General features: G+C 49.1%; 1 protein-coding gene across 4 annotated transcripts in view; it reads right to left on the reverse strand.

The window, feature by feature from the left end:
- AP1B1 (adaptor related protein complex 1 subunit beta 1) overlaps positions 1-27,573 on the reverse strand; it is a 392,478-nt gene that overhangs the window by 280,492 nt on the left and 84,413 nt on the right. For all 4 annotated transcript variants that reach the window (XM_029571861.1, XM_029571859.1, XM_029571858.1 and 1 more), the window contains exon 6: positions 9,755-9,945. In XM_029571861.1, coding sequence (XP_029427721.1) covers positions 9,755-9,945 — 191 coding nt within the window. The remainder of the gene's footprint in view (positions 1-9,754; positions 9,946-27,573) is intronic.

Below are 27,573 nucleotides of genomic sequence, written 5' to 3' on the forward strand. Positions count from 1 at the left end.
TTTCTCCCAACTAGTTTTTGGCTCCCCAGTTATATGTGAACCGATGTGATATTCATTTGAATGTCGGTATATAAAAGTTATAAATAAATTATACATCTATGTCTCGTATTGAACATTCATCATACCCCAGCAAGTCCTTATCTAGGTTTGTTGTTTGCATATGCTTTCATCTACAGAAAAACATGTAGCTAAATTAAAGCTCTAAAATGCAATATATTAAGGGGAAAGGCTGAGAAACAAAAGGAAAATTGGTTCTTACCTGCTAATTTTCGTTCCTGTAGTACCACGGATCAGTCCAGACCATGGGTTGAGCCTCCTGTCCAGCAGGTGGAGACAGATCAAAACTGTGAGGGTATCCTATATCAGGACAGAGCCTACCCTACACCCCCCTTCAGTATAAAGTACTTTCAAAGCAGATATAACTTCCCAAAGATCAAGTAGCCAGAGACTGTAAAGAATGAGCTTTTAAGCCTTCCGGCATGGGCAGACCCTTACAGATATAAGCCGACACAATGGCCTCCTTTAGCCAACGCGCGATAGAGGCTGGCTTCCAGAGCGACTAGGCGACTACTGGTGCCCCCTTGTCGATTGATATAGGCTACAGTGGTGGAATTGTCCGACAGGACCTGCACCGCCTTGTGGAGGAGTAGGAGAAGGAAAGCCTTGACAGCCAGTTGGACCGCTCGAGCTTACAGCCAATTGATGTGCCAGCGAGATTGGGTCGGAGACCAATACCCCTGAGCAGACTGGGTCTGGCCTACAGCTCCCCAGCCAGAGAGGCTGGCGTCCATTGTTACCACGATCCACTGCTGTGTCAGAAGGGACATCCCCTTCTGAAGATGGGCTGGCGATAGCCACCACTGCAGTTCTGCGATGGTAGACTCTGAGAGCAGCAGGAGAATCTGAAACTGTTCTGATACCGCAAGTTGGAACTTTATCTCAAATGCATATTTGAGGTCCTGTTCTTGGGAGTTCGGGATAGCGGGATAGCAAGGCTTTCTGTAATGGACGCATATGCGCAAAAGCCCAGGGGACCAGACAGATAGTGGAGGCCATGGACCCCAGAACCTGGAGATAATCCCAGGCCGTTGGCAGGGCAAGAGAGAGAAAATTGCGCACTTGGCCCCTGGGTTTGAGTGATCGGTCCTCCAGAAGAAACACCCTGCCTACTCGAGTGTTGAATCGCGCACCCAGGAATTCCAATGTCCGGGAGGGTTGAAGCTTGCTCTTGGGAAAGTTGATGACCCACCCCAGAGAGGTCAGACACGACAGGATCTTGCTGACCGCCAGCTGGCAAAGAGATTTTGATTTGGCCCGGATGAGCCAATCGTCCAGGTAAGGATGAACTAGGACTCCGTCTCGACGCAGGGTGGCCGCCACTACCACCATTACCTTGGTGAAAATGCATGGCGCCGTGGCAAGGCCGAATGGGAGTGCTCGAAACTGAAAATATGTTGGCCCAGTATCTCGAACCGAACATACTGCTGGTGATCGCAGCGAATCAGGATGTGTAAGTAGGCCTCCGTCAGATCGAGTGAGGAAAGTATTCTCCGGATCGAACTGCCACTATCACCGCCCTCAAGGTTTCCATCCGAAAATGGGGAACCTTGAGAGCCCAGTTGACGCGCTTAAGATAAAAAATTGGATGAAAGGAGCCTTCCTCTTTGGGCAAGATGAAGTAGATGAAATATTGGCCGGACCCTTGTTCTTCCACTGGGACTGGGACTATGGCCCCCAGTTCCAGCAGCCTGCGCAGGTTTGTTCGACCGCAGGCCTCTTTCGACTTCCACAGGTGGAAACCAGGTGAAGATCCGGTAGGTCTTGAGCAAATTCTAACGCGTAGCCTTTTTCTATCACTTCTAGGACCCACTGATCCATCGTTATGGTGGTCCATTCCCGAGAAACTGGGACAGTCGTCACCTAAGTCTCGAACGGCCCCATCTCCTTGAGAGGAGGACTTGATGACAGAGTTTGCTGGCTACTATCCCTGAAGGGCCGACGTCCCCGAAAGGAATGAGACCAGGATTGAAATTGGGAAGCATTACCCCTCGGGAACGAGCCCCTTGCCCTGGTGGAAAAACGGTGTTGTCCCCTAAATCTAGTGTGAGAGGGTAAGAAGGACTTAGACTGTTTCGGGCGGTCCTCTGGCAACTTATGAACCTTATTTTCTCCCAGGGATTTGATAAGTTGCTCTAGGTCCTCACCAAAAAGCAACTGGCCCTTGAAGGAGAAGGGTTCCCAACTGCGCTTTGGAAGAGGCGTCCACAGACCAATTTCTCAGCCAGAGGAGGCGCCTGGCCGAGACCGCAAAAGAACATTGCCTTGGCTTGCACTCGCAGAAGATCGTACAGGGTGTCCGCCCCATAAGCAATCGCTCCCTCCAAGCGATCCGCCTGCTCCACCTCTGCAGAAAGGAGGTCTTTGGTGCTGAATAATTGTTGAACCCACCTGAGGCTTGCCTGCTGCATGAGACTGCCGCAGATTGTCGCCCGAACTCCCAAGAACAGGACCTCAAATATGCATTTGAGATAAAGTTCCAACTTGCGGTCCTGGACATCCTTTAGAGCCATAGCCCCAACCACCGGGATGGTGGTGTGTTTGGTAACCGCCGTGACAGAGGAATCTACCTTGGGCATCTTAAGTAGATTCAAGCAGTCCTCAGGAAGGGGGTAGAGCTTGGCCATAACCCTCCCCACTCGGAGCCCCGCCTCAGGGGACTCCCATTCCCTAAGGAGCATCAGCTTATGCATAGGGTGAAAAGGAAAAGTACAAGGAAGAGCCTTATGTCCCACCAGGACCGGGTCCATGTTGGCAGGCATTGCGGTCGTAACCGTATCCGTGGGGGCAACTCAATTCCCAGTTCCTGCAAAATGAAGGGAATGAGCGGTTCTAGTTCCTCCTTTTGAAATAAGCATAACACCTGAGGATCGTCTCCCTCGAGGGGGGGGTTAGGAAGCAGCGAGTCAACATCCAGATCAGGAATTGGGACCGGCGGCGGCTGTGGCGGATCCGGAAGTGGCGGGACCCACGGGACCACCCTGAGCCCTGGCCCTCCGGCGCCTTCAGAGGTCGCGGAGGAGAAATTCGCGGGTTTTTTGGTGGGGGGGGGGGGGGGTGCAGGAATGGATCTTCCTCCTGCTGTAAGCTGGCTAAATAGGACTTGTGCATAAGAAGCACAAACTCCGTGGAGAAACAAGAGACAGACTTCCCGGGGGAGGGGGGGTCAGGCACCCCCCTCCGGGGCATGAGGGCTCAAATCTGGAGGAGAAACTAAAAAAAATCAGGCTCACTTTCCTCCTGCACATCCAATTCTACATTTGAGCCTGCTTCCAAGATGTCCGCCGTTCCCACGGTTTTCCGGGCTGGGAACAGCCTGGCCACGTGGCGGGGAACTCGCTCCCGGGTCACTGCGGGCGAGGGGACTGAGGGACCGTCCCCACCCGGTAGGCACCCTGAACAGAGCCTCCATGGGGAAAAACGTGTGGCAGACTCTCCACATGCTTTACAGGTGCTGGAACAGGGCATCAGCGCTGAAGAAAAAAAAAATCGTTAAAAAAGTAAAGACAACTGAGCTGTGCAGGGCTGAAGTCGGTCAGCGGAGGCAGCGACTGAACACTGCACGCTGCCAGAGCTGTCCACAGGATGGGCAAGCCCCCCCACCCCCCAGGCTCCCAGCAGAGCGGAGAGACCAAACTGTCTCTGTGCGGGAAAAAAATGGAGAAAACTTTCAAAGTCCTCTTTTTTTTTTTTTTAAACAAGAATTTAATACTTGCTTGATCCAGACCAAAAGTAAAGAAAATCCCCTCAGGAAAACTAAGGAAAGAAGAAGGGGAAAAGAAAATTATTCCTTACCTGCTAATTTTCGTTCCTGTAGTACCAAGGATCAGAGGGTTATGTCCCCCGTCCAGCAGATGGAGTCAGACAAGGCTTTGGAGGGTGCTGACCTATTAACCAGTGCACCCTCTGTAAGAGCTCAGTATAGAGTATATCAAAGCCAGAATAATAACTTATGAAGGATGGATCAAGTGTCCCCAACCATAACAGAACATAAACTGAGGCAACTCGTGCCATAACTGTAACTTGCAGAAAGAACCATGAAACAGTCTCATAAGATGAGATTAACAATGTGTTTCAGAATGAGTGGAGTAGATCAAGCAGGAAAGACCCTAGAAACCCAGCAATCAATGAGGTGGGCGTCTGGACTGATCCTTGGTACTACAGGAATGAAAATTAGCAGGTAAGGAATAATTTTCTTTTCCCTGTACATACCAGGATCAGTCCAGACTGTGAGATGTACCAAAGCTTCCCTACACCGGGTGGGCCCTTGAAAGCCCTGCTCGAATGACCTGGTCGCCAAAGTGTCCGGAGGTGGACGACGGTAGGTGCAGTCAATGTCGCGCAAAGGTGTGCAAAGACTTCCAAGTCGCCGCCCGGAAAATCTCTTGGGAGGAGACTGACTGTACCTCGGCCCAGGAAGCTGCCTGTGAGCAAAGAGAATGGGCTTTGATGCCCAGCGGAGGAGTCCGACCCGTACCTATGTATGCTGAGGCTATGGCTTCCTTAAGCCATCTCGCAATAGTCGTCTTCAAGGCCTGAGACCCCTTCCTCGGGCCCAACCACAGGACAAACAAATGGTCCGAGACTCTGATGTCGTTAGTGACCTCCAAGTAGTGAATTAGAGTGCGTTTGACATCCAGGAAACGAAGGATCTTGGTTCGTCAGCTGTGAAGGACAGAGCTCTACCGTCTGGTTCAGGTGGAAAGTTGAGACGACCTTGGGTAGAAATGAGGGAACTTTAGGTAGAGACACACCGGTGTCCATGAAACGGAAGTAGGGTTCCCGGCAAGAGAGCGCTTGAAGTTCCGAGATGCGGGGTGCGGAACAAATGGCCACCAGAAAAAAACTGTCTTGAGCGTGAGATACTTGATGGTGGCGTTACGCTGAGGCTCGAAGGGAGGACCTGTCAGAGTCCTAAGGACCAAATTAAGGCTCCAAGAAGGGCACGGATCCCTCACCGGGGGCCGTGGATGCTTCGCTCCCTTGAGAAAACGGGCGATATCAGGCTGTACCAAGAGCGAAGAATGATCTGCGTACTGAATGAGCGAACCCAGAGTGGCCACTTGGACCGTAAGGAATTGTAGGCGAGGCCTTTGTCCAGTCAGTCTTGAAGGAACGCCAGGATCTGAGGAACAGAGGCCCTTGTGGGATGAGTACCATGCGCTGTGCACCATGTCTCAAAGACCTTCCAGACCCTCACGTAAGCGACCAAAGTCGAAGTTTTGCGGGCCTTGAGGAGAGTTGAGACTACTGCATCAGGGTATCCTTTGCGCCTGAGGCGGCGCCGTTCAAAAGCCAGGCCGCAAGACAGAAGCGTTGTGCCTGATCAAAAGATACTGGTCCCTGATGGAGTAATCGATGAAGATGGCCCAACCGAAGTGGGCCATCCACTGCTAGATGGAGCAGATCTGCGAACCAGGGGCGACGTGGCCATTCAGGAGCCACCAGAATGACGGGCCCCCGATGGAGCTCTATTCTCCGAATGACCTTGCCCACTAGAGGCCATGGGGGAAAAACAGAGTAGAAGGTGGTGCGGCCAAGGGAGCACTAGAGCATCTACTGCTTCCGCCCCGCGCTTCCGCCTGCGGCTGAAGAATCGTGATGCTTTGGTGTTGAGAGACGTCGCCATCAGGTCCAGGCGAAGTGGCCCCCAGCGATGAATGAGAAGTTGCATTGCTTCGTCTGAGAGAGAACCACTCTCTGGGGTCCAACTGCTGACGACTCAGGTAGTCTGCCTGAATGTTGTCTACGCCCGCAATGTGTGAAGCTGCCAGGCGCTCTAGGTGCTTCTCCGCCCACGCCATCAGGCGTGCCGTCTCGAGCGATACGTGTCAGCTCCTCGAGCCTCCCTGTCGGTTGATATATGCTACGGTGGTCGCGTTGTCTGAGAGGATCCTTACCGCCCGATTCCGCATCAGGGGTAGGAAGTGTATTAGGGCCAGGCGCACTGCTCTTGTTTCCAGCTGAATGATCGGCCAGGTCGCTTGTGCCTTCGTCCACTGCCCCTGCGCTGAGCTCCGGTCGCATACTGCCCCCCAGCCGGATAGGCTGGCGTTGGTGGTGACCAGCACCCAATCCAGTACCTCAAGAGAAATGCCTTGGGCCAGATGTCGCGGGTCCAACCACCAACTCAAGCTGTCCTTGGTGAACTGGGGGAGAGGGAGTACAAGCTGGTAGTCCTGCGAGACTGGTTTCCAGCGAGAGAGAGCAGAGCCGCTTGTAGAGAACAGAGGTGCGCAAAGGCCCATGGAACGAGGTCGATTGTGGAGGCCATGGAGCCCAAGAGCTGTAGATAGTCCCAGGACGTGGGCGCTGGTAACACAGTAAAGCGCTGTATCTGCTCCCAGAGAGACTGGGCCTTGTCTGGGCGTAGGAAGACCTTGCCCTGAAGCATATCGAAACGTGCTCCCAAGAAGTCCAAGTACTGCGAAGGGATGAGGGAGCTCTTGGCAAAGTTCACCACCCAGCCCAGGGAACAGAGGAGTCAGACGACCCTGGTGACCGCCGACTGCCCCTGCGCAAAGGACTTCGCTCGAATAAGCCAGTCATCCAGGTAGGGGTGAACTAGGATCCCCTCACGTCTCAGGGCTGCCACCACTACCACCATGATCTTTGTGAACATCCTCGGGGCGGTCACAACCCGAAAGGGAGAGCCTGGAACTGAAAGTGCTGATTCAAAATTTTGAAGCGAAGGAACCTCTGGTGGGCCTTGAGGATGGGGGACGTGGAGATAGACCTCTGTCAGATCGAGAGAGGCGAGGAATTCCCCCTGATGTACTGCCGCAATCATGGAGCGCATCTCCATGCGGAAATGGAGGAACCTTAGAAACTTGTTGACCTCCTTGAGATCCAGGATTGTGCAAAAAGACCCGTCCTTTTTGGGTACGACGAAGTAAATTGAATAATGGCCCAAGCCCACCTCTTCGAAGGGGACGGGAGAGATGGCCCCGAGGCTCTGAAGTCTATCCAGGGTCTCTCGTACCGCCAGTCTCTTGTGGCTCGAACCGCAGGGTGAGAAGAGAAACCTGTCCCTTGGGAGGTGGGCAAACTCCAATGCATAGCCGTTCCTTAAGATGTCTAGGACCCACTGATCTGAGGTGATGTGGACCCACTCCTCGTAAAAGCGAGAAATTTGTCCTCCGATCCGTGGGGTTGAGGAGTGGGTGAGCTCGGAATCATTGAGTGGTTGGACAAGGTCACCTGACTCGTCCCCTCCCGAGTGGGCCTGCGACCATGAAAGGAACGGGGCCAAGACTGGGATCTGGAAGAAGGCATCCGGGGCCCCGCCTGTCTAACCACGGTAGCGACGCTGCGCCCGGGACCGAGTTCTGGAGGGAGTAAAAGACCTGAAGTTCCACTGACGATCCTCGGGCCACCGGTGGACCGCGTTCTCTCCCAGGGACTCGATGATCTGGTCGAGATCCTCACCGAAAAGGAACTTGCCCTTGAAAGGGAGGGAGCACAGGCTGAACCTGGAAGAAGAATACGCTGACCAGTTGCGAAGCAATAGGAGACGCCTCGTCGACACCACCGAGACCATGGATCTCGCCAGGACACGGAACAAATCATACAAAGCGTCCGCTCTGTATGCTATGGCGGACTCTAGGCGGTCAGCCTGGGTCGCTTCCTCGGGTGGCAAGACTTGCGAGGTGAGTAGCGGTTGGTCCCAGCGGAGACTCGCCCTAGGCGCGAGGGAGCTACAGATGGCAGCGCGCATCCCCAGGGCAGAGACCTCAAAGACTCTCTTGAGGTAAACTTCCAGCTTTCTATCCTGGTGGTCCCACAGAGCCGTGCCACCAGTAACCGGAATAGTTGTCCTCTTGGTGACCGCCGACACCGCCGAGTCCACCTTTGGGACCTTGAGCAACTTCAGGAAGTCCTCCAGGATGGGATAAAGCTTCTCCATGGCTCTTCTGACCTTAAGAGTGGATTCGGGAGTATCCCATTCCCTGGCCAATAGTTGCAGAAATGTGGGATGGGTGGGAAAGGCCCGGGACAGGGGGCGCAAACTGGCTAGGACAGGGTCCCCCTTCTTGGCAGATGAAGTGACGAATGGAGCAGAGGGTCCCGGCGAGTTGGGCGGGGATCAAGGTCCAACTCCTGAAGCATCTGAGGGATGAGATCCTCAAGCTCCTCTCTCCTAAAGATGCGGAGAACCCACGGGTCATCTCCATCTAGCTGTGCCTCCGAGAGAGTATCATTCGGATGAGCCAGGGGATCCCCCCCCCCCGATCCTGGAAAGAGCCCGCCCCTCCCAGTGAGGGTGGTGCAAGGTGGACCCTGGGGGCCCCATGGGAGGTCCCTGGTGCCCCCCCCTGCTATGTCCTGGGTCCCCTGTGAAGCATCCGCTAACCGAGGGGTCTTGGCGGGAGGTGGTTCCGGAATGGGCGCCCTGGGAGCCTCCAGGCACTGCAAGTAGGCATTGTGCATGAGCACAATGAACTCCGGGGAGAAAAGTGGGGGACCCGGGGGGGGGGGGGGGATAGAGGAGACATCCGGGGGACCCTGGGCACCGAAGGCAGTCACCGGCGTCAGGATCGGTAGGGGACTGTCACAGGGATCCTGCTCTTCCTCCCCTGATGGCTGCAAAACGCGATCCGGAGGATTCAAAATGGCCACCGTTCCTGCTGAAAGCGACAAATGGGCCGGCCCACACTGCCCGAGTCGCGCTAAAGCACAGGAAGAAAAGTTGTCTAGCGGCCCGGAGGTGTCCTCTCCACCAGGGAAGCACCTAGAACAAATGCCCTCTCTGGAAAGCCTCGACCCTGGCTCGCCACAGGCCAAGCAGCGGGACGACCACGGTGGGGGACGACCGATGGTAGAATCGCCGCGGGGAGCGGGAAAGCACACCTCCGCTACTCCCGAGTGCCCCGGATAGGCAGCAGAGGAATCTCACCTCCCTGCTTCAGCGGCCCCGGGGAATGACCGTCTCGGGGCCGTGGGGCAGTGGGCGGCAAAGTGGGGAGAAGCTGGCACCACCAGCTTCCACCACCCCAAACACAGCACCTAAGCTGAAAAGGTAAAAAATTTCAGAAACAAATTTAAGAGGTCCACTTACCCCAAAAAGAAGAGGAAGGAGGGGGGGAGTAGGAGGGGAGAAGTGACTAGACCAGCCCTGCCTACAAGCCACACAAACTTTCCAACCTCCCTTTACTTTTTTTTTTTTTAATAAACTAACTTGATCCAACCTTAACAGAAAACACTGAGAGAAAGAAACAATTCATGCAGGGGAAACTTCAGGTTCCCCTACTCCTATCTGCTGGAGTCAGAGAGATACTGAGCTCTTACAGAGGGTGCACTGGTTAATATATCAGCACCCTCCGAAGCCTTGTCTGACTCGATCTGCTGGATGGGGGACATAACCCACCATCTGGACTGATCCTGGTACGTACAGGGAACCGTAGGTTCAGCTGCCTGCACCTGCTGGAGACAGACAAATATTGAAGGGGTGTAGGGTAGGCTCTGTCCTGATATAGGATACCCTCACAGTTTTGGTCTGCCTCCACCTGCTGGACAGGAGGCTCAACCCACGGTCTGGACTGATCCGGGTATGTACAGGAAAAACGTAATTACCAAAAAGCTCTCAGCTTTTACACCCTAGTCAACTGGTCATTTTTCTCCAGTCATTTTTGCTACTTATATAGTTGGATATGGACCCATCCACCTCCTACCTTGCAACCAATAGTGAGACACTCACCTCTGTGCCTCCCGGTCATCTTTGGGTGTGTAGTTGGCAAGGCAGTCCAGGATGAAAATTTGACCCCACTCTGTGCATTCGTTCAGGGCTGTCAGTAATTTGTTGATGGACTGCGGGTTCAGATCCAGTAAGTTGCTGCTGGGATGAGACTCTGCAATCTCAGAAAGAGCAGCTACTGCATTTGCTACAACCTGGAAAATGGCAGAGCGAGATGGAAGGTTGAGCAGCAGCAGCACATGGCAAGATGAAAAGCACCAAGGACTAATGTTCTTCCAAAACAGAGAAGAACACACATATGTAGGTGCAGGGCTTTGGAAACCTCAACTCTTTACGAAAGGCTTCTACTTCTCAAAAACTTAAACCACCTGAAATAATTCTACCATGCAGCAGAAGAGGCATTTGCTAGCTTCAAGGCATGAAGAGAGACGCTATTGGAACCTGTGCCAGCATCAGACAAAGACATTACAGGTTCCTACAGTTTCATATATTCATTAGAAGAGAATCCAAAAAAAGATTTATTTCGATTGTAAGCTCTGCAAGAATGGAATGAAACTCACATCCACTGTACCCAGATAACTTACACTATTATCACCATTCCCCTGGAACTGACGGATTAAGAACATAAGAAATTGCCATTCTGGGTTAGAACAAGGGTCCATCAAGCCCAGCGTCCCGTCTCCAACAGTGGCCAATCCAGGCTACAAGTACCTGGCAAGCACCCAAAAACTAAGTATATCCCCACACTACTGAAGCACAATGAGGCTATTTTCAAAGTCAGCTTGATTAATAGCAGGTAATGGATTCCTATATCATGCACAGGGCTGCAATGGTAACACAGATTAAGGTTGGTTTTTTTTCCAATTATTATTAGTTTTAAACTCCCATCATCCTTCTTGCATTTTCAGTGGTTCTCTGCCTCCCTCCCTCACACATAAAGATAGGCCAGAAGCAAAGTTTCCTTCAGGAAGGATCTGCTGATCTTCACAAATAAAAGCATATATAAAGAGAAGACAATTAGTATCAGTGTATTCAGCCATCCATGCAGCTGCCTTTAAATATTTAACACTTGCATTACAAACTCCTTTCCTCAGGCTGAAGCAATTCATTTGGCACCTCCTGAGGTTTCGAATGTACACCTGAGAATGCTAAGATCCAATATCACTATTTGTCATTTATACATCTTATTGCCATTCCCTGTGCTGTGCACACATAGCACTACATTAAGACGGCACATCCCTGTGCCATGCAGAGACTGGCATAATGCACATATTGAGCATTACAGGCAGCAAGTATACCCTGTGCTAAGCAAGAACTGGGGTAACAGCCCAGCTGATATGGTACAGCAAGCAGGAAGAGGGATTTAATTGATATTTTTTGTATTGTTTGATGTTTTATATGTTGATGTGGCCTTGTATCCTTAGTGGTGCTTTTGTACACTGCTTTGGATGCTCTTTATGTTCGGGGAAATTATATATAAAATTTTGTAATTAACTAACTAAAGGATGCCTAAAGGTTTACAACACAAATTCAATAGTATTTTTAACTCTCCATTCCATCTGCTACAGAAATGTATTCCCCCTCATGTTACACTGGTAGGAAGTCCTTTCACAGACCCTCCTGGGCTTTCTCCTAAGTTTCAATGAGCTATAGTTTTTTCATTGTGCACTCTGCTAAATGAAAAGACTTCCTAGTCCACCTCATCTTGTCTTTCATTTGCCTTTTCTCTGCTTTGCTGGGTCCCAGTTTTTGTTCCACCTCATGATCTACACTAGCCATAGTTGATAGAGGCTTTTTCTTCAGAACTGAAGCCTTTGGTTTAAGGCCAGTGCATGTGGGCCTGTGCCTTTCATACCATTTATGAACATATATTTTACTATCTCTCTCCAATTGTAAATGTTTCACATTTTCTATAGGACTCAACTGGACACTGATTAATAAGAACACATAATTCTGTACAAGATGTAAACTGTAAATCTGCATCAGGTTCAGCATGGGGCAGAACAGTACAGAAACAAAGCCAGAAATGGAGCCCAGAGAATGAGAAGGATCTGGAGGTTCAAACTGACTGCGCCACTGAGAAAGCCAGAGAAGTACCTGGGATGAGCAAAGAGAGGCACCAAAATGCCCCATGACAGACTCTTCAGGAAATTAAAAAGTGATGGGATAGAAGGCAGTGTGTTATTATAAATGGTTAAAAGACAGGAAAGGCAGGACTAAATAGTCAGTTCTCCATACTGAGAAAAGTCATTAGTGGAGTGCCCCAAAGATCTGTACTGGGACCTGTGCTGTTTAATATGTTCATAAATAATAAAAAAAACCAAAAAAAAACCAAAACACAAGTAAGATGATCAGATTTTCAGATGATACAGGATTATTCAAAGTTGTTAAAACTGCAGCAGATTGCGAGGTTATGCAGAAGGATCTTGTGAGACTAGATAAATGAAATTATGTAAAAAAGTGCAAAGAACAAGTTCTTTCACCATAAATGGTGTTCCCTGTACGTACCAGGATCAGTCCAGACAGTGGGTTATCTCCCCCTTCCAGCAGATGGAGTCAAATAGAACGTTGAAGGATGCTTCCTTATAAGGTAGTGCACCCTCTACTAATCCTCAGTATTCTCTTGCCTCCAGCAGATGACAGTGGTGGCTTTTGCTCCCCACTGAGATGACTAGAAAGTTATTTTAGGAATTTTCTCTATTTTCCTCAGCTTTCCTTTCTTTTGGATGGATCAAGTCTAATTCTTTGAATTTTCTGAGGGAATTATTTGGAGAGCTTTCCTGTAGCCTCCGCTCCTGTTTTAGTGGGAGCATTCTATTGCTTGCAGGCAGTACTATTTGCAGCTCTCCCCTAGCCTCCGCTCCTGTTTTAGTGGGAGCATTCTATTGCTTGCAGGCAGTACTATTTGCAGCTCTCCCCTAGCCTCCGCTCCTGTTTTAGTGGGAGCATTCTATTGCTTGCAGGCAGTACTATTTGCAGTTCTCCCCACCCCTCCCATCTCTGTTGTCGGGGTAAGTTTGTTTTTATTTCCTTTTGACAGGTTATTTCCTCTCTTCCTCTCTCCGGGGTGCAAGTTGGTGGTGCCGACCTCTCACCCTGTGGCTGCTATCCAACCCGCTGCCCCTGAGACGCCGTTTTCCTCGGGGCAGCCGGCACAGAGAGGCGTTATCCCTCTGTGCCTCTATCTGTGGGTCGCTGAGGGATAGAGAGAGCAGGACTGAAGCGGAGGCTATTACCCATTTCTTACAGCCACGAACCTGGTGAGCGTGAGGAAGAACAGGCTGAAGCGGAGGATTTTCCCGCAGCTTTAAACCTTGCTTGTTTCTCGCGTTAAGAACAGCTGGTTCCCTCGCAGCTCCGTCGGGGTTCCCCATGCCTTGTTCGTCCAGGTGCTGCACTTGTGGAGAGCCCGGGTCAAGGCTCTCCCGCGAGGGGATTTGCACAGCTTGCCTCCCTGGTGGGGAGGGACACTCAACTGCCGGGCCGCTCTGGTTCTCGTCTTCTGGTGTGCCTCGACACTCAGGGGCCGGACCCGATCCCGCTGACTGCAGGAACGGCAGCCATATTGTCTCCAGACTCGGCTGCTCCGGTGCTAACAGGAGAAGAGCAGGATGCTCCTTTTTTTTTTTTTTTATCTCAGCCGCCGGTTTTGACACCCGTTTCACCTCTGGAGCCTTTTCCTCCATCAGGGGATCTTCCCACTCTTCCTCCATCGGGGCCACCTCCGTTATCCACGGATTTTGTTCTCCTGCTTCACAATGCTTACCTGGCCAGAATGGGCCAGCGCCAGGAATTTTTGGCGGGACCTCCTCCTCCTAAAGTACCCAGAATGGCTGATTCCACTGAGGTCTTGGGAAATGCCCAGACCGTGGTGAGTGCCCAAGGGTCAGCAGTCCTGGGACCAGGGGTACCTCCGACCACCTCAAGCGCTCCGAGCTATGAGTGTGTGAGCCCTGTACAGGGGCAGAGACACCTTGCCCAGCGTTGTGTTGAAATGCGCCATTTGGTACACCCCTCTGCGGGGGGGGGGGGGGGGGGGGTTCTGCTCCTCAGCAGGACCTGGATCCGGACGAACCTTCAACTACGGCTCAATTGGAAGGGGGATGATCCTAGAGTCTTGCAGATCTTCTAGAGGGATCAGCTGGACCCCCCTCATTCCACATATCCTACAGGAATTGGACATTGAGGCCCCTCAGGACCCACCTGAGCCTAATCCACCAGCGAAGAAAGGGGACCCCCTTCTGGCTGGTCTACGTCCACCGTGTAGGTCCTTTCCTTCCCATCCCACGTTCCTTCAACTGTTATCCAGGGAATGGGATTCTCCGGAGACCTCCCCCTCAAGGTCTGGCGCTTCTTAAGGTTCCCAAAGTAGATTCTGCAGTCTCAGCGGTGATGAAAAGAACTACCATTCCAGTAACGGGTGGTGCAGCCTTGCGAGATCTTCAAGATTGAAAGCTGGAAGTTTATCTTAAGAGTTTGAGGTGTCCGCCCTGGGGGTCCGGGCGGCCATTTGTAGTTCTTTCACTCAGTGTGCAGGCCTCCGCTGGCTTCAACAGCTGCTCAGCTCACAGGAGTTGCCTCCTGAGGAAACACTTCAGGCAGACCACCTGGAGGCCGTTATAGCAAATTGAGCAGACACTCTATATGACATTCTGAGAGAGTATTGGCTAGATCTATGGTTTCTGCAGTCTCTGCTAGATGCTTCCTCTGGCTTCGCAACTGGTCGGCAGATTCTTCTTCCAATTCGCAGCTGGGATCCCTACTCTTCAAGGGCAAGCTACTATTTGCGGAGGATCTGGACCAGATTATCAAGTCCCTTGGAGAGAATAAGGTACACAAACTGCCAGAGGATCGCCCTCATTCTTCTAGGTCTTTTAATTCCACTAGAAGCCGATTCAGGAATCAACAGTTTCCGCCAGGCAAGGACTGCCGCTCCTCGTCAGCCGTCCTCTCAATCTCAATCCTGGACTCAGTCCTTTCGTGCCCGAAGACAGTCCCACTCTGGTCCAGCCCAGGGGACATCCTCCAAGTCTTCACAATGAAGCTATGCCAGCCAACTCCCCGATCCCAGGATAGGAGGAAGTCTCTCCCTTTTCTACGAGGAGTGGGTCAACATCACGTTGGATCAGTGGGTCCTGGATATTCTAAGACACGGCTACGCATTAGAATTTGCTCGGCCGCTAAGAGACAGGTTCCTCTTCTCTCTATGTGGCCCAGTCCAGAAACAAGTCATAGTCCGGCAGACACTCGACAGGCTTGTGGCTCTCGGAGCGATTCATCCGGTACCCCCCCCCCCCCGGAAGTAGGCCAGGGACATTAGTCAGTATACTTCGTAGTCCCCAAGAAGGAAGGTTCCTTCTGTCCGATGTTAGATCTCAAGATGGTCAACAGGGCCCTCAAGATTCCCCACTTTCGGATGGAAACCTTATGCTCCGTGATAGCGGCGGTACACTCCGGAGAATTTTTGGCCTCCCTGGATCTGATGGAAGTTTATCTACACATTCCCATCCTTCAAGTGCACCAGCATTTGAGATTCAAGATGCTGGGACAGCATTGCCAGTTCCAGCCTCTTCTCTTTGGTCTTGTGACTGCTCCTCGAACCTTCATGAAGGTGATGATAGTAGTAGCTGCCGCTCTCCGGAGGGAGTCAGTCTTGGTGCACCCATATCTGGACAACTGGCTCATTCGGGCAAAATCCTCAGCCCAGTGAGCCTAGGGCAAAGACCTGCACTCTCAGCAAGTTGGCCAGAACTTTGTCCAGTCCCTGTTGAAGAAGAGATAGTATCTGAGTCACTGAGGCGGTCCGTGGCAACACAGGTGTTGATGCTTCTTCACTCCCTCGGTTGGGTGGTCAACTTCGCCAAGAGCAGCCTTTCTCCATCTCAGTCTCTGGACTTCCTGGGGGCGCATTTCAACACAACGCTGGGCAAGGTGTCTCTGCCCCTGTACAGGGCTCACACACTCATAGCTCAGATACAGCGATTCATCGGTCTCTCTCTTCCAACGGCTTGGGATTACCTTCAGGTCCTGGGATCCATGGCTTCCACCATCGATCTGATCCCCTGGGCGTTTGCACATATGCATCCCTTACAGCGCGCCTTGCTCTCCCGCTGGAAGCTGGTGTCTCGGGACTTCCAAGCCATCCTTCCTCTCCCGCAGGGAGCCAAGGACAGTCTCTCGTGGTGGTTCAACCTGTCTCATCTTCTCCAGGGTGTTCCTTTGGACATCCCAAAACGGGTAATCGTCATGACAGATGCCAGTCTCTCTGGCTGGGGAGCGGTGTGTCAGATGAGTTCTACGCAAGAGAAGTGGACGCTGTCCCAAGCAACTTGGCCGATCAATAGCTTGGAGACCAGAGCAATGCGTCTGGCAATGAAACGCTTCCTACCTCTCGTCCATCATTGCGCAGTGCGAATACTCTCAGACAATGCGACCACTGTGGCCTACATCAATCGCCAAGGGGACACGAGGAGCAGGCATGTCTCTCGCGAGACAGACAGGTTGATGGCATGGGCGGAGATTCATCTCTCCCACCTAGCGGCTTCCCACATCGCAGCCATAGACAACCTTCAAGCCGACTTTCTCAGACGTCAACATCTAGATCCCAGAGAGTGGGAACTCTCAGAGGTGGTGGTGAATCTCCTGATCCACAGATGGGGGACCCCCTATCTGGATCTATCAGCAACCTCCCAGAATGCCAAGGCAGCTCGGTTCTTCAGCGCAGAAGAGAGTACGGCGCAGAGGGAGTAGATGCCTTAGTCCCCCCTTGACCTCTGGTGGGCAATGTGCTCCGGAGAATAGAGTCCCAGAGTCCGGTAATGCTGGTGGTGCCGGAATGGCCCTGTCGTCCGTGGTTAAGAACATAAGAAAATGCCATACTGGGTCAGACCAAGGGTCCATCAAGCCCAGCATCCTGTTTCCAACAGTGGCCAATCCAGGCCATAAGAACCTGGCAAGTACCCAAAAACTAACTCTATCCCATGTTACCATTGCTAATGGCAGTGGCTATTCTCTAAGTGAACTTAATAGCAGGTAATGGACTTCTCCTCCAAGAACTTATCCAATCCTTTTTTAAACACAGCTATACTAACTGCACTAACCACATCCTCTGGCAACAAATTCCAGAGTTTAATTGTGCATTGAGTAAAAAAGAACTTTCTCTGATTAGTTTTAAATGTGCCCCATGCTAACTTCATGGAGTGCCACCTAGTCTATTATCCGAAAAAGAGTAAATAACTTGATCAACCTCGCAGTGGACGGACCTCTTCGTCTGGGTCACCTTCCACGCTTGCTGCATCAGGGTCCGGTATCTTTTGCCCAGGCCGATCGCTTCTGTCTTGCGGCCTGGCTTTTGAGAGGCGCCGGCTGAGATGGCGTGGATACCCAGATGCCGTTATCTCGACCCACCTCAAGGTTAGAAAGACGTCTACCTCCATCTCCTATATCAGGTATGGAAAGTTTTTGAGAACTGGTGTGCCTCCATACTTGTGTCGTCACAGACCGCCTCGGTGGCTCAGATCCTATCTTTTCTTCAACAGGGACTGGACAAGGGTCTGGCCAACAACTCGCTGAGAGTGCTCTCTACTTCATCAACGAGAGGGAACTTCCCTTTCCTCTCACCCGGATATCATCTGATTCCTCAGTGGGGGGGGGGTGAAGCACATGAAACCCCCGGTCCACACTTTATCCTTCGTGGAGTCTCAATCTCGTTCTCCGAATCTTGGTTGGACCACCCTTTGAACCCATGCGTTCCGCGACTCTCAAGGATCTCACTCTCAAGACTGTTTTCCTGGTAGCTATCTGTTCTGCCTGCAGAATCTCGGAGCTTCAAGCACTCTCGTGCAGAGAGCCCTACCTTCGTTTTACAGATTCGGGAGTTTCCTTGCGCACTGTGCCTGCTTTTCTGCCCAAGGTAGTTTCAGAGTTCCACTTGAATCAGATGGTAGAGCTTCCGGCCTTCTCAGCGAATGCATCGGTGGATCTACGCAAGCTAGATGTCAAGCCTATCCTCATTCGCTATCTGGAAGTCACTAATGATTTTCGCTTGTCAGACCATCTTTTTGTTCTCTGGCATGGCCCGAGGAAGGGGGCCAAGGCGTCGAAAACTACCATTGCTCGCTGGCTAAAGGAGGCGATCTTGGTGGCCTATATTGGAGCGGGTCGACAACCTCCGGCGGGTGTCAAGGCCCATTCTCTTCGAGCTCAGGCTGCTTCCTGGGCGGAGATGCAATCGGTCTCGTTCCAGGAGATTTGTCGAGCGGCAACTTGGAAATCGTTACATACCTTTGCTCGTCATTATCGTCTACACATACAGTCACCTACTTTTGGTTCTAGGGTCATTCGAGCAGGGCTTTCCGGGGCCAACCCTAAGTAGGGAAGCTTTGGTACATCCCACTGTCTGGACTGATCCTAGGTACGTACAGGGAAAAGAAAATTATTCCTTATCTGCTAATTTTCATTCCTGTAGTACCAAGGATCAGTCCAGATGCCCTCCCTGTTTTATTGGGTTTGGGATTCCCTCTCTGCTCAAATTGTTCTTCACTGCCTTTTTTCCTTTGGCTGGTTAATGGTTCATTTTGCAAGTTTGTTGTATGACACTGTTTTGTGTGCCTTTTGCACACTGTTATTTGTTACTTAATTCTATTGTTCTTGATCCATCCTGATTTTCCTCTTGCTTTGATATACTCCATACTGAGCATTAGTAGAGGGTGCACTATCTTATAAGGAAGCATCCTTCAAAGTTCTAATTGACTCCATCTGCTGGAAGGGGGAGATAATCCACTGTCTAGACTGATCCTTGGTACTACAACAACGAAAATTAGCAGGTAAGGAATAATTTTCTTTTTTCCATAGATAGAATGAATTAGCAATTACAAATGGATGACATTATCCAGCTTCCTCTTAGCTAGTAGAGCTTTTGTGGGAATTCCCGTTATAGCATTGCCTCGTGAGCCCTCAGTTGATTTGACAGCTAATTCTAGCTAGGCAGTCAATTCTCCAGAGAGGCGAGCAGGTATTTAGTATGGCTAATTCATCTTATCTAAAGAAAACACTATTTATGGTAGGAAAACTTGCTTTTCCTTCGATAAGCAGGGCTAAATTAGCCATTACATGTGGGGAATCCCAAGCTGAGGGTTGCAGCGGAGCATTTACTGAATAAGCAACTTGGACCCCACCCAACTCCAGTGGTTCAAAATGGTGGATTCATCAGTTGTGCCAGAACTACATTTAGGTCCATGGAACAGGTGGTTTCACAATTGGAGGTTTAGTATCCATCAACTAGAGAAACCTTCGGATTTAAATGGAAATTATTCTCCCCATGGTATCACATGTGAACCCAAAAATTTACTAACCTGTTAAGCTCTCTGCTTCAGGAATTAGCACCTCATCAGTAAGATTTCATCTTTGTGCTATAGCAGCTTACCAAGCTCAAGTCAAAGGTAAGCTAATCTCCACTCATCATGAAAGAATTATGGCTTTCCTGGCATACACTTTTGGGGGCAATATTGAGCCATTGTGCGGCTCAGCTAGTTAGCAATATGTACAACCAGCTAACCAGAGTTAGCCAGATAAGTCAACCAGCTAACTTCGCTCCTCCCCGTAACACCTCCTGCCCACCCCCAGAACACTCAACTTACCCGGCTAGAATTTAACCAGATAAGTGCTCAATATAACCAGGTAAGCTATTTAGACTGATAACTTTTCAGTTATCCATCTCAAGGGCTTTTGCATATCAATCTCTATTATGTCTTCTATCTCATTAGGTAAAGACAATTCAACAATTATTAAGTGCTCAACATCCAAGCTGTCGAGAGACAGAAGGTTTGGATGAAATAGCCTTCCCTCCTCTTGAGTTAACAAGGATGTATCTGACCTGAAAAAGATTGGAGGACTGCCAGATAGCTATACCAGATACATAAACTAATCTTATCTAGGCCATGCTAGAGCAATGAGGATTAAATGTGTCCAGTCTTAGAACTATATAAAAAGTGCTCAATCAGTAGAACTGGTGGAAAAGCATATTTTAGATCGCATTCCAACTGAGCAGAAAAGTGTCCTGAGCTGATCTGAGCTTGATGGGAAGAATGAAACAAAACTTTTATAGTTTTCTGTTCTGCTCTGAGGTAAATAGGTTGACTGCTGGAAGTCCCCATAGACTGTCTGTTGGCTGTTGATTGCTGCATAGACCATTCCTGAAATCGAAAATCTCTGCTGAGGCGATCTGCTAACGTACTGGAGATCCCTGGAAGGAAGGTCGCTTGCAGGACAGCTTGATGTTTGCACGCCCTTTCCCATATCTTGATAACTTTTTGACAGGGTTCATATCAGTTTAAATGAAGGAAGCAAGTGAATGTCATTTGAACGTATCTGATCGCTCCCAATTCTAGGAAATAGATTTGGAATTGGTTTTCAATTAAGGATCATGTTCCTTGAGTTCAAAAGAGCCTTGTTTGGGTCCCCAAACCTTCTATGGAGGCATCCATCGCCAATGAAACTTGGTGAGGAAGTAGATAGAGAGAAAATCCCTCCTGAAGGATGTAGATATTCAGAGCCAGGAGTAGCTTTTATGCACGCCCCCCCCCCCCCCCCATCACTTGCTTTGACACAGTGCTTTCTCCTTTAGCAGCAAAAGGACAGCTGTTCTTATAGTAGGGGCAGCTTCAGCAAAGCACCTCTTTTTCCACCCCTTCCTACCTAGCATCCCCCTCTCTCTCTTCCACCACCCCATGCCCAAACCCTTTCTATTCACCTGTATCACTCTACCCCACTCTACTACCCTGAGAGTCCCTCTTTCTCCCCCCACCATGTGCTCTAGATCTTCCTTCCTCCCCTACCCACTACTTCCTCTTGCATCCCCCCCCCTTCACCTTCACCCACCTTTGCTCAGCAGCAGGAGTTCCCTCTCCCCCACCCACTCCTGCCCAGAAGGAGCCGCCCCCTCTCTTTCTGCCCTCCAATCTACTGCACAGAGCAGTCCTTTCTTTGGCTCCACTCTAACTCTGCCAAATGGCAGCCCCCTCCCTTCACTCTGTCTCTCCTGCTCCCTAAGCTCCTCAGGCTGCAAAGCTGTAGATCTTTCTACAGTAGCAGCAATAGTTGGAGAAAATTAAAATCAACACAGGGCCAGTGAGCCATGAGGCAGCCCCTAGCTTTCTAACATCATGGCATACTGGGTCAGACCAAGGATCCATCAAGCCCAGCATCCTGTTTCCTACAGTGGCCAATCCAGGCCATAAGAACCTGGCAAGTACCCAAAAACTAAGTCTATTCCATGTTACCATTGCTAGTAATAGCAGTGGCTATTTTCTAAGTCAACTTAATTAATAGCAGGTAATTGACTTCTCCTCCAAGAACTTATCCAATCCTTTTTTAAACACAGCTATACTAACTGCACTAACCACATCCTCTGGCAACAAATTCCAGAGTTTAATTGTGCCTTGAGTGAAAACGAACTTTCTCCAATTAGTTTTAAATGTGCCACATGCTAACTTCATGGAGTGCCCCCTAGTCTTTCTACTATCCGAAAGAGTAAATAACCAATTCACATCTACCCGTTCTAGACCTCTCATGATTTTAAAAACCTCTATCATATTCCCCCTCAGCCGTCTCTTCTCCAAGCTGAAAAGTCCTAACCTCTTTAGTCTTTCCTCATAGGGGAGCTGTTCCATTCCCCTTATTTTGGTAGCTCTTCTCTGTACCTTCTCCATCGCAATTATATCTTTGAGATGTAGCGACCAGAATTGTACACATTATTCAAGGTGCAGTCTCACCATGGAGCGATAGAGGCATTATGACATTTTCCGTTTTATTCACCATTCCCTTTCTAATAATTCCCGACATTCCGTTTGCTTTTTTGACTGCCGCAGCACACTGAACCGACGATTTCAATGTGTTATCCACTATGACGCCTAGATCTCTTTCTTGGGTTGTAGCACCTAATATGGAACCCAACATTGTGTAATTATAGCATGGGTTATTTTTCCCTATATGCATCACCTTGCACTTATCCACATTAAATTTTATCTGCCATTTGGTTGCTCAATTTTCCAGTCTCACAAGGTCTTCCTGCAATTTATCACAATCTGCTTGCGATTTAACTACTCTGAACAACTTTGTATCATCTGCAAATTTGATTACCTCACTCGTCGTATTTCTTTCCAGATCATTTATAAATATATTGAAAAGTAAGGGTCCCAATACAGATCCCTGAGGCACTCCGCTGCCCACTCCCTTCCACTGAGAAAATTGACCATTTAATCCTACTCTGTTTCCTGTCTTTTAGCCAGTTTGTAATCCATGAAAGGACATCACCACCAGTTCTTGTATGTAATAAATGACTGCTTCATGGAGCAATTGGTTCAGGAACCAACAAGAGAGGGAGCTATTTTAGATTTAATTCTTAGTGGAACATAGGATTTGGTGAGAGAGGTAACTGTGGTGGGGCCACTTGGCAATAGTGATCATAAAATTTGATCATGTAAACTAATAACTGGAAGGGGGGACAATAAGTAAACCTACAGCTCTAACACTAAATTTTCAAAAGGGAAACTTTGATAAAATGAGGAAAATAGAATAAAACTGAAAGATGCAGCTGCAAAGGTTAAAAGTGAACAGGCATGGATATTAGGATTGTATTTTTAAACAGACACGCAGTCCAGGTGTATTCCACACATTAAGAAAGGTGGAAGGAAGGCAAAACGATTACCGGCATGGTTAAAAGGGGAGGTGAAAGAGGCTATTTTAGCCAAACAAAATCCTTCAAAAATTGGAAAAAAGGATCCATCTGAAGAAAATAGGATAAAGCGTAAGCATTGTCAAGTTAAGTGTAAAACATTGATAAGACAAGCGAAGAGAGAATTTGAACTGAAGTTGGCTGCAGAGGCAAAAACTCATAAAAACTTTTTTAAATATATCCGAAGCAAGAAACCTGTGAGAGAGTCGGTTGGACCATTAGATGACAGAGGGGTTAAAGGGGCTCTTAGGGACGATAAGGCCATTGCAGAAAGACTAAATTAATTCTTTGCTTCTGTGTTTACTAATGAGGATGTTGGGGAAATACCAATTCCGGAGATAATTTTCAAGGGTGATGAGTCAGATGAACTGAACCAAAGCACTGTGAACCTGGAAGATGTAGTAGGCCAGATTGACAAACTAAAGAGTAGCAAGTCACCTGGACCAGATGGTATGCATCCTAGGGTACTGAAGGAACTCAAATGAAATTTCTGATCTATTAGTTAAAATTTGTAACCTATCATTAAAATCATCTATTGTACCTGAAGACTAGAAAGTTGCCAATGTAACCCCAATATTTAAAAAGGGCTCCAGGGGCAATCCGGGAAGCTATAGAACAATGAGCCCGACTTCAGCGCCAGGAAAAATAGTAGAAACTACTCTAAAGATCAAAATCGTAGAGCATATAGAAACACATGGTTTAATGTCTGCAACAGAGTGGACACGCCGGAAGGAGTGGAGAGAAATGAGATGGGATTTAAGGAAGCTGGAAGAGTGGTTGAAGATATGGCAGCTGAGACTCAATGCCAAGAAGTGCAGAGTCATGCATATGGGGAGTGGAAATCCGAATGAACTGTATTGATGGGGGTGGGGAGACAGGCTGATGTGCACGGAGCAGGAGAGAGGCCTTGGGGTGATGGTGGTTAATGATCTGAAGTCGGCGAAACAATGTGACAAGGCGATAGCTAAAGCCAGAAGAATGCTGGGCTGCATAGAGAGGAATATCGAGTAAGAAAAGGGAAGTGATTATCCCTTTGTACAGGTCCTTGGTGAGGCCTCACCTGGAGTACTGTGTTCAGTTCTGGAGACCGTACCTCCAAAGGGTCCACAGAAGGGCAACAAAAAAGGTGGAGGGTCTTCAAATGACTTATGAGGAGAGATTGAAGAATCTAAATATGTACACCCTGGAGGAAAGGAGGAGTAGAGGTGATATGATACAGACTTTCAGATACTTGAAAAGTTTTAATGATCCAAAGACAACGACAAACCTTTTCTGTCGGAAAAAAATCAACAGAACCAGAGGTCATGATTTGAAGCTTCAGGGAGGAAGACTCAGAACCAACCAAGTATTTCTTCACGGAGAGGGTGGTGGATGCCTGGAGTGCCCTTCCGGAGGAAGTGGTGAAGACCAGAACTGTGAAGGACTTCAAAGGGGCGTGGGATAAACACTGTGGATCCATAAAGTCTAGAGGACGTGAATGAAGAGTGGGTGGTTCGCGGGAATGACGGCTACTACCTGGAGATAATACCCTTATTCAACAAACAGACACGGTTAATGCGACTACAACATTGCTCTAAGCTTCAGTGGGAAGAGGAAATGTGGAAAAAAGGATTTGCATTCACAAAAAGGTGGGGAGTAGCTTGCTTGTTACGGCGGAATAAGACGAGTGAGGTTATCAAATTTGCGGTTGATACAAAATTATTCAGAGTAGTTAAATCGCAAGCGGACTGTAATACATTACAGGAGGACCTTGCAAGACTGGAAGATTGGGCATCCAAATGGCAGATGAAATTTAATGTGGACAAGTGCAAGGTGTTGCATATAGGGAAAAATAACCCTTGCTGTAGTTACATGATGTTCGGTTCCATATTAGGAGCTACCACCCAGGAAAAAGATCTAGGCATGATAGCTGATAATACTTTAAAATCGTCGGATCAGTGTGCTACAGCAGGCAAAAAAAGCAAACAATGTTAGGAATTTTTAGGAAGGGAATGGTTAATAAAACGGAAAATGTCATAATGCCTCTATAATCGCTCCATGTGAGACCGCACCTTGAATACTGTGTACAATTCTGGTCGCTGCATCTCAAAAAAGATATAGTTGCGATGTAGAAAGTACAGAGAAGGGCAACAAAAATGATAAAGGGAATGGAACATCTCCCCTATGAGGAAAAGCTGAAGAAGTTGGGGCTGTTCAGCTTGGAGAAGAGACGGCTGCGGAGGGATATGATAGAGGTCTTTAAGATCATGAGAGGTCTTGAACGAATAGATGTGAATCGGTTATTTACACTTTCGGATAATAGAAGGACATGGGGGCATTCCATGAAGTTAGCAAGCAGCACATTTAAGACTAATCGGAGAAAATTCTTTTTCACTCAACGCACAAGCAAGCTCTGGAATTTGTTGCCACACGATGTGATTAGTGTAGTTACTGTAGCTAGGTTCAAAAAGAGGTTTGGATAAGTTCTTGCAGGAAAAGTTCATTAACTGTTATTAATCAAGTTTACTTAGCTAATAGCCACTGCTATTAATTGCATCAGTAGCATGGGATCTTCTTGGTGTTTGGGTACTCGCAAGGTTCTTGTGACCTGGTTTGGCCTCTGTTGGAAACAGGATGTTGGGCTTGATGGACCCTTGGTCTGACCCAGCATGGCAATTTTTCTTATGTTCTGGCTTCCGAGGTGTCCCACTCCAGGTCAATCAACTCCGGGATGGCTTCCAGCTTCGGGAAATAGCAAGAGGTTTTCCTTAGAGAAACCAGGATGGAATTCTTCTTTGGTTCCAACACAGGATCAATGCCAGCAACTCCCAGAGTCCTGGAGACTAAGACCGGCAGTTATCTGTGGGAAAAACCGCAGCATGGTCCGGTATGACTCCTGGCCTGGAGGGATTTCCCCATCCTCCTATGAGGCTGCATCCCTTTCATCGTCCGTGGTGTATGGGTCCCTGTCAGGGCTACCCTTGGTGGGGCAAGCCATGTTCCGAGGCATGCTGATAGGGCTGGGGGGAGAAGGCCTTCCCAGCTGGGGCTCAGACCGGGCAGAAACAGTAGCTGACTGCGCCTGAACAAAGACTTGAAGACCCTGAAAGAATTCCACACAAAAGAATGATGCCAGGTCCATACCTAGCCCAGGAGGAACTGGGGTAGGTGCTGCTGAGCTGCCCTCTCCCATGGACGATGCAGTCTTGGGATTGCTCAGATCTGGGGCATTACTGGATAAGGTCATGGCTGACCCGTCCTCCGAATGGGAGGGGCCAGGCTTGGAGACATTCTGAAATTCCAGCCCTCCCTGGGCTTCCCACAGTGCTGACACAGGAAAGATTCCAGGTCAGACTGTGTAGCCCTAATATGGCAGGCAGCACAAAGAAAGAAAAAAGTGTCGCTTGTGCTACTTTACTGCCTGAGTCATAATAAACTGTAACTTGTGTGTTCAGCTGGCCAGCATGGACCCGTTGTGCGTAAGTGAAGGCGTCCTTAAGTTAAAATGTACGCGTCTGGTTGTGGTTGATATGCGTGCACTTATGCACTCGGGTACGAGTTCGGCTATGCGCGCAAGTATAGCACGAAATTTATGTGCGCATTAGGTACGCAACCTGGCCAACCCACCCCGCACATACCAACAGCCTATGGGGGAAAATGGCGATGCACAAGACAGCGAGAGCAGGATGGCGTCTACACAGCCTGCCACGTAGAGTGCCCACCAAGCCTGAAGTGGGGCCTAGCCCATTAGAGGGCCACTCAACCCGTTTGGAAACACCCTTCCCTTGCCCTAACGGGGGTCAGGAACATCTTTGGTACGGCACGCCGAGCAAGCAGACCTGAGGAAAGACTTACCAAAGCCCTTCCACGTCTCTGAATTGGAGGAGTTCTTCTTTACTTACCTGGGCTCAGAGCTTACCCGCTGAGTACACAGACTGTCTCCGGCTACGGGGAGAGAGGGCTTTGGCCATCACCACCGCGCTCAGCTTCCTGCATCCGCTGCCTTTCAGCTGCTTCAGCAGCAAAGTCCATGCCGGGAACTGGCTACCAGACCAAGGCCCACCTCCGAGGAATCTCTGAAATTGCCTCAGGAATTCTCAACTGGGGGAGGGACCTGTAAGTATCACCACAGAAGAGCGGGGCTCTAGCTTTCTCCAATTTAAAGGTAAATCTTCCAATTAGTATTGCAAACACATCTGCTAGGAGACAGAAAGATACTGAAGGTCACTGCAGAGGTATATCTAGGGTGATATCAGCTTTGAAACCTATCTCCATCTGCTAGCAGGGGAGCACATAACCCATTGGTCCTGAGTCCATCTGGCTACATGCTAGGAAACTTAACTTTCCCAAGCCCTTGATCTTTGTGAACATGGGGGTCATCCATTCATGATCTGATCCCAGGCAGAGGTAGCAGAAATTATGCCACTGATAATGGAAATTCTCCTTCCACAAATACAGTACTTGAACCTACTCATCAAGGATTTCTTCTTACCGGACCCGGTAAAGTAAAATATCTACAGTACCTGAATGTAATCCACTTTGAAGCACTGAAAAAAGTGCAAAAAGCGGAATATAAATATAAATCTTAAAAAAAAAAAAAAAACCCCAAAATGTTTTAATCTACTTTTTTTTTTTTTTTAAATCACTGCAAAGTGCTCTTTGGGGGCTGCTGAGGCAGCAAGGTAAAGAAAAAGCTCTTAAGAAATTCACAGCATAAGCAAAGTGAGAGAGAAAGATTCACATCAGTGCTTGCTTGGATAAAAGACCAAGGGAGTTTACAAGGCAATACCCAAACAGGAATTTCTACACATGCTCAGTACAGCAAAAGCTCTACTTGCTAAGACTGAGAAATCCATTCAGTACCACCAGATGACACTCCACATGTAATGGCTAATTCAGCCCTGCTTATCAATAGTAAATGATGCACATAGAGAAAAATAATCCAAACTACAGATACACAATACTCAGTTCTGTACTGGGAGTCACCACCCAGGTAAAAGGACCTTGGAGTCCTTGCGGACAATGCGTTGACATCCTCAGCTCAGTGTATGACGGCAGTCAAAGAAGCACAGACTGGTAGAAATGATCCAAAAAGAAATGGAAAATAAAA

This window comes from Rhinatrema bivittatum, chromosome 11 (genome assembly GCF_901001135.1).
Source record: "Rhinatrema bivittatum chromosome 11, aRhiBiv1.1, whole genome shotgun sequence".
Classification (NCBI taxonomy): domain Eukaryota; kingdom Metazoa; phylum Chordata; class Amphibia; order Gymnophiona; family Rhinatrematidae; genus Rhinatrema; species Rhinatrema bivittatum.